Below are 7,299 nucleotides of genomic sequence, written 5' to 3'. Positions count from 1 at the left end.
AGGTTGTCGTTTTATGGAGTCGACAAAAGGCCGAAAAAAGACACGCGGCACTCGCAGGGACCAACTGAAATGAATCTTTATTCAAACCCAGCTCCTTCTCATGGCCGTCAGCGTGTCCCACGTTTCCACAATCAAATGACAAAACAACCCCCCCTCCCCCTTCTCTCTCTTCAAATAATGTTTTTTTTTTATATATATAAAGAAAACAAAATATAAGGATATGTTTAAGACATTACTGATTACTTTATTATTATTTACAAATAATTTAATATTAAGATATATTCTTAATATTTGTGACACAGAGGATTATCGGGTCCAGGCGATATGGGGGCGTATTATATATTTTCTCTTCTTAAGATATTGTGAGAATCCATCTTAATAACTGCTATTCCTGTTAATTTTTTTTTTTCAATAAATCATGAAAAGATGTTATTAAAAATGCATATCATGATGTCTTTAACATAGAAGACATGCGCGCTGTAATCCCTTATAATCTCGTAGTCATCAAGAGATCAGTTTACGCCATAGTCAACTGTTTGCTCGGCAAGATCAAATTAAAGTTTTGTCATATGGTTATTGAGACGAGGATGCTGTCACGAACTAATGTCAAAGAAGATCTGCTTGGAAAAATGATTTAACTCTTTTTATTTTATGAGCAAAAAATGCTTAATTTAAGGTCAAGAGGATAGGGAATCAGAGAGACAGAGGGGTACTGCCTAGTCTTACATGCAGTTTTTCCTCTCTCTTTCATCTTTGATGAATTGAGGTGTACATGCTTTTAAAAAATAAAAAAATAAAAATGTCTACATGCAAATAAAAATTATTTTATTATATTACTGTTGTTATGTATTATTTTCTCCCCTCTTCTGCATTATAAAGTTAAATAACTTCGATCCTCGTGCACGCTGCAGCCCCCCCCTCTCTCTCTCTCTCTCTCAATATTCATCTCTTTCTTCTTCCTCTATATCTGTGTCAATCCTGAGTCCCCTTCATTACCCATTTTACCTTCCCTAACCCTCTGGTTTCCTCGAAGTTTAAGAAAGAAAAAACTCTATTTTTTTTCTTTTTTTGCTATTTCCAAAGACAGAAACCCCAAAACAACCCACCCACCTAGCTTCCACACATCTCTTTCACGCTCATCGATCGACGACATGGATTCTTCTCCCCAGAACTGGCTCGGTTTCTCTCTTTCCAACCACAATAACCCCCACTTGCGCTCCGACTCCTCCTCTCTCTCCCTCTTCCATGCCTTTACCTCCCCAGCCTCAGGTACTCTCTCTCTCTCTCTCTCTCTCTCTCATACGCTAGCAAGCACAGTACTGACGAACACCACGGACGGATACGTATTCTTGTTCAAGAATATCATCTCTGATCATTACTGTATATATTTTTTAACGCAGGTTCTGTGGCCGACGTAACGCAAGATCAAGATCATGATGCGACTGGTGGTGCAACCGACCTGTCCATGTTTACCACCGGGCCGAAGCTCGAGGACTTCCTTGGCGGCTCCACCGCCACATCAGGAGCTGCACCGCTGGCCCAGTTTTCTACTCAGAGTCCCATGGCTATGCATGTGTCGGCCGAGCCTCCTGAGATGTACGACTCTGAGCTCAAGACCATAGCCGCTGGCTTCCTCCGAGGGTTCTCAACCGAACCAAAAACCCAAGTGGAAAAGCTGCCGATGGCTCCAGCGGAACCTTCGCCAAAGAAAAACGCAGACACCTTCGGCCAACGCACCTCCATCTACCGTGGCGTCACCAGGTAAATTCCTACTCGAATTTGTGAGACCACGACAACAAAAAATAAAAGAACCTTGATCATTTCGAAGTTCTTACAGAACCTTTGCTTGGATGAATAGAGATTCTTACAATAGAACATATGATTACTAAATATTTTTTCATTTCTTAAAAAATCCTAGACATAGGTGGACAGGGAGATATGAAGCTCACCTTTGGGACAACAGTTGCAGAAGAGAAGGGCAAAGTAGGAAAGGAAGACAAGGTATTTTTTTTTTCTTTCCATTTATTCAAGTAGGATCGTTTCTAACGTGCCCTAGGGAGCGTACAGTTTAATCCGGGTACACGAGATCTGGGTCTGAGAGGAGACTCCCGGAATAGTCCTTAGCGAACGAGGTGGCTATCATTGTCTTTGACCGTAATGAGCGGTGCACTTCCCAATAGCAATATCTAAGGGCGTCTCGGATTTGGACGATCTCGGGCTTGTTTCCTGCACGCCTACGGCGTGCTTTAGATTTCGCTTAGCTGAATTTGCTATAGTACTTACGCATTTATTATGGGTGTGAAGATCGACTCTGATGTGGCTTCTGTTGTTTCTTTGCGTGGCATGTACATGATGAATGGTCGCCGCCATGGATGCTCATAACATCATCATTATTTCAGTTTATTTGGGTGAGTTCTCTCTCTTAGCTTGTCTCTTCCACAAGTAAACAGTAGCAGTAGTAGACCTGGCTGTGCGTAATGATGGTCATCATGTTGTTTTACGATACCGATATTATGCTCTTTCGTGAATGCTAGTACGTACGAGGTGACCTTTAGATTTTGTTTACTGTGTAATAGATTCTTTTTTGCATGAACGTGTAATCTATAGCACTTTATAATCATCGTTGATCTCATTTTGCCAATTTCTATTTTTAGGTGGCTATGATAAAGAAGAGAAAGCTGCAAGAGCTTATGATCTGGCAGCTCTTAAATACTGGGGTCCGAACACAACCACAAACTTTCCGGTTAGTTGCTAATCAAATATATGGAATTTTTAGTTTCCTTGTGTTATTTTTTCTCAGTCGCAGTTTGGATCCGGCTTTTCAATGTTTCATTTTTGGCTTTCTTAAAGGTTTCTAACTATGAGAAAGAACTTGAGGAGATGAAGAACATGACTAGGCTGGAGTTTATTGCTTCTCTTCGAAGGTAAACACCACTCGAATAATTCGATTTGCTTTTGGTCATGAATGTTTTCCTTTTACCTTGTTTTTTTATTTTTTGGAGAATCCTTTCAGCTGCTGGTCTTGTACGAATAATGTCCGTAGATTATGTTGCGGCATGTAAAGTTGTTACTGAAACGTTTTTCCTACCATTTTTTTTTTTAGGAAAAGTAGTGGGTTTTCTAGAGGAGCCTCCATCTACAGAGGTGTCACAAGGTTTGCTAAATTATTCCCTCATTCTTTGTTTAATATTTAGCTGTTTTGATAATACCAAAAAACAAATGTGGTATCGTTCTTTCTTGATCTTTTTATATATATATTAGGCACCATCAACACGGCAGATGGCAGGCAAGAATCGGGAGAGTTGCCGGCAACAAAGATCTTTACCTTGGCACCTTCAGTGAGATTCTTTACTTTCGTTATCTTGCCCCAGTTTATTCGTTGGTTGGATTAGAATCTAATTACATTATTTGGATGAATGAAAATGCAGTTCCGTTTTTTCTAGTTTTAATCTGTTTATAAAGTTTATTTATTTAAGACTGGTTTTGTTCTTGCTTTTTGTTTGGGGTAAAACAGGCACCCAAGAAGAAGCTGCTGAGGCCTATGACATAGCTGCTATAAAATTCAGAGGGCTAAACGCCGTGACCAACTTTGATATGAGCCGCTACGACGTAAAGAGCATTGCTAACAGCAACCTTCCCATCGGAGGTGGCAAATCGAAGACTTCTTCTGAGTCTGCTTCTGATACCATGAGTGTCGATGGAAGCCGTTCCGATGACCGAGATCTTTCCTCAGCTTCCTCCATATCCTTTGCTTCACAGCCCTCAACCTCGTCCTTAAGTTTCGCAATACCCATCAAACAAGACCCATCAGAATACTGGCCGTCTATTCTTGGTTACCACAACGGTTCTTTTAACAATACTAGGAACCCTAGTGTTGCACCACATCTAGTTCAATCTTCCATCAATGGCTCTGCCTTTCAGAACACCACCTCACCCTTCAACGTGGACTTCTCTTCAACTTCCAGCTCTGCCAACGAAAGCTGCAATGGGTTTTTCAATGAAGGTTATGTTCAGGAACAGAATAATGGAACGTCAATCCCTTATCCCACACCAGTTGCCATAAGTAGTAACAATAGTTATGAGAGTTCCTCCGGTTTTGGAAGCAGCTGGATTGGGCCCGCTCTGCACACATTCCAAACTCATGCTAAACCCAATCTCTTTCAGACACCGATTTTTGGCATAGAATGAGCTCTCACACTGGAGAGGATGGATGGGAATCCGCGCAAAATTGTGGAATTGAATGGTATTGGTGTTAAAAGAAAGCCGTATGAGAGGGTCAACTTTTGTTGAATGGAGAGGGGGACTGACTATCACGATTCACGGGAGCAGAGTTCACGGTGTACTGACTGAAGTTCTTTGTCAAGGTCTTGGCGGTTCTTTTCGGGCTTTTCCATTCGTCTTTACCCTTTCTCTTTTTGCTTTTACTGACACGATTTACATGGGTATAACGGGAAAGAAACACTTTTGTAATCCTTCCAACTTCTTAATTATGTTAAATTATCTACGTGAAAATTTTCCATACTTTCTCCTTTGCGACACAATCGTACTGTACATTCAGATTTTCTGGGATTTACGGTCATCTTGCAAGCATATGTTTGACAGCGACATTATTCCACCTTCAAGAAATGGATAATATTTTTTCCTGCGGCCAGGCCAATTATGAAAAATGATTCCTCACTCAGAGATCATGCCCTATGCTACTCTGATGCAGCATATAATTATCTCCACCAAACGTACATAATTCCACGGTGTTAATCACAAAATCTAACCATCGATCTGTGTGGTATTCCGTCAGTGAAAAAGACTGGATATTTTGATCGATGTTTTCTTTTTAGTAGCACGAAGTAGGCACATAGGCGTAAAGACTTGAGCCCGTTTAGATTCCCTATTATCTCATTTTATTATTATAAATTTTTATATAAAATATAATAAATAATTTAAAATTTTAAAATAATAATATTAAAAAATAAATTTTTATTTAATTTTTAACTTTTATCTTAATTGACTTTAATTCAAAAGTAGTTATGTTTATTATGAGAACGCTCTTAAAGCCGAAAAAGTAGATATTTTTAAATCATTAAGGTTGGGAGTAATCTATATTTTACTGATTTTGCACTCAATTTTATTAGTGCGTGATGGAGTTTATCGACTTAGGTTTTTTTGAATAATGGTAAATAGAGTTGGTAGCTAGCCTGAAATTCTCTATGCACAACCCACAAAAAAAGGTTATTTTATTAGACTCTTGTTAATTAGGGGGGCAGAACCAGAACCTCTTGACCAAAAGTGAGAGATCGAACAGGCTTTAATGAGAGAAATAATATTTAATGGGACAGAAACAAAACCCACGTAGTTGTCTTTTGTGAGCATTTCTGAATTTTCCTTTAGAATTAAAAGAGTTTCGATTCAAAAAATCTGTCCTTTCTTGTCTCTCAAAACCCTATTAGATTATGACTGTCCTTTGCAACTTTCGGCGCTTATGCAAGATCCTGATCTTCACCCCCACCATCTGCCCACATCTTTGACCACTGTTTTGACCCTTTTTATCTAAATTATGTTTTGAACTGTTAGTTTCTAGGGTTATCCTTACAAACCATTCTTTAATTTGATGCTCGGCCGAATTAGCTTTTGAGTTATTTTAATGTTATCAGCTAACTGAGATCGTGACCGTCTTCTTTGACTCTAATTTTCTGTCATATCTTAGGCGATAGTATAGACATGTATTATTTAAACCAGTGAAATTATTGCTCACGTTTCAGTTTTGTGTGTATATATATATATATACCCCTCCGAGTGGTTACAAAAATCATGTATCAAGCTCGCTCAAGTACTCGCTGATCAAACGGTCACAAAACTTCCGTATTGTACGTACTGGAACATAATGCAGCTTCATTATTTATATAATTATTTCCCTGGCAGCACATGAGATCAATGCTTCCCAATAGCTAAGAAAGCTGTGGCATAAGTACAGTTTGACCAAAAGTAAGCACATTGTGCAGTAAAAAGTTAAAAATGCCTTGAAATACATTTCATTGTTAATGGAGTACTTTGAGCTCTGTGAATGTGAGCAGAACTAGTAAAATCCAGGTCCATGAACTGCGTAATTACTTAACTGGTGTTGCCTTTTTAATATAAAAATACGTTAAAATGTATAGAAGTGATTAATATTCATTCATCCTGCATGCTTTATTGCTGAAAGAAGTACCAATTAATTAAGCACTTAATTTCACGTACTGCATTAATTTATACCTGGTAAAAATCTTTGTTCAAAACATGAAGGCCACCCGGTACGTACCCATGCAGCACATGGCATTTCCGGGGAAAAGGCTAACGTTTGATGTAAAATGCAGGAAGCAATGGTACTGAAATGTCATACTGGAAAAGATAATCACTTTTGCTTTTTATTTTATTCACTTTAAACGTCTCGCTAGCTAGCTTGCATGCAGCTGGACCCCTTTCTTTCTTTCTTTTTTGGTTGTATGGAGTTTATTCCTGATCAATCCGTGTTGCCCTTTTTGTTTAGGCTACAAACAAGCAATGTCGGCCACACTGATCACCCTTTAGCTTTTTGATCTATCCTGTGTTCCCTTTGACCGAATTAAGCTCCAATAATCAGTATGTTTAGTAGCAACAAAACCATGCACATTTTTTGTTTTTGTTATTTAATAATGAAGGATTAGGAACTTTGTCATGTTGAATGCAAACAAATTAAGAGAAATGATCATAGATCCCGCGGACACGTCACTTCTTGTCCTCTTAATTTCTTGCTATGCCTAGCTAGCTTGTTGTAATTATTAAAAACATGGGTGCAAAGAGTTGCGATTTATATAATAATCACGTAGTAATGAGGACGCACGAGCTGGCTGACTGGAGCACTGATCTGCCAAGCATGTGGTTGATTAATGCTGGATTTGGAATCCCTTGGAGCTTCCGTTGAAAAGACGGGTGTTAATTATATTAATATATACTTGTAGAGATAATATCATCATCATCTCTGTGCGCCCTTTAAATATATTGTCTTACAATTTTTCTATTATATCTTGATCTATATTTCAAAGACTACTAAAGGCTATTTATTTGTTAATATCATATGTGACAATATCAAATAATAATTTTTTTTTTTTTTTTGTCGATTGTATAATTAAAAGATGAAAAAATGACACTGATTGTGAGGGGAACAAGCCCCAGGCCGTTGGGCCTGGCCCAAAACCTCTAGGCATTCCCAAGTCAAGGAGAACAAGGAAGCCCATGATATCCCAGGGTACGAGCCCGATCAACGAGGCGTAGAGAAATCAGGAAAGG

The 7,299-nt window shown here is 38.7% G+C and overlaps 1 protein-coding gene across 1 annotated transcript; it reads left to right on the top strand.

Annotated features, from left to right (window-relative positions):
• Positions 1–928: 928 nt before the first annotated feature.
• LOC122319250 (AP2-like ethylene-responsive transcription factor AIL5) lies at positions 929–4,521 on the top strand. The gene is made up of 9 exons (XM_043137231.1): positions 929–1,269; positions 1,401–1,761; positions 1,919–2,001; positions 2,400–2,408; positions 2,655–2,743; positions 2,851–2,924; positions 3,104–3,154; positions 3,262–3,338; positions 3,515–4,521. The coding sequence occupies exons 1-9, from the start codon at positions 1,152–1,154 to the stop codon at positions 4,186–4,188; spliced, it is 1,536 nt and encodes a 511-aa protein (XP_042993165.1). The 5' UTR covers positions 929–1,151; the 3' UTR covers positions 4,189–4,521.
• The last annotated feature ends 2,778 nt before the right edge of the window (positions 4,522–7,299 follow it).

This window comes from Carya illinoinensis, chromosome 8 (assembly GCF_018687715.1).
Source record: "Carya illinoinensis cultivar Pawnee chromosome 8, C.illinoinensisPawnee_v1, whole genome shotgun sequence".
NCBI classification, from domain to species: domain Eukaryota; kingdom Viridiplantae; phylum Streptophyta; class Magnoliopsida; order Fagales; family Juglandaceae; genus Carya; species Carya illinoinensis.
The sequence above is the reverse complement of the archived record's forward strand: the minus strand, read 5'-3'. Positions and strand labels throughout refer to the sequence as shown.

Coding starts and splice junctions, on each gene's coding strand:
- LOC122319250 (XM_043137231.1), top strand. CDS start 1,152: ATGGATTCTTCTCCCCAGAACTGGCTCGGTTTCTCTCTTTCCAACCAC. Junction 1,762..1,918: donor ATCTACCGTGGCGTCACCAG/GTAAATTCCTAC, acceptor AAAAAATCCTAG/ACATAGGTGGACAGGGAGAT. Junction 2,925..3,103: donor TTTATTGCTTCTCTTCGAAG/GTAAACACCACT, acceptor TTTTTTTTTTAG/GAAAAGTAGTGGGTTTTCTA.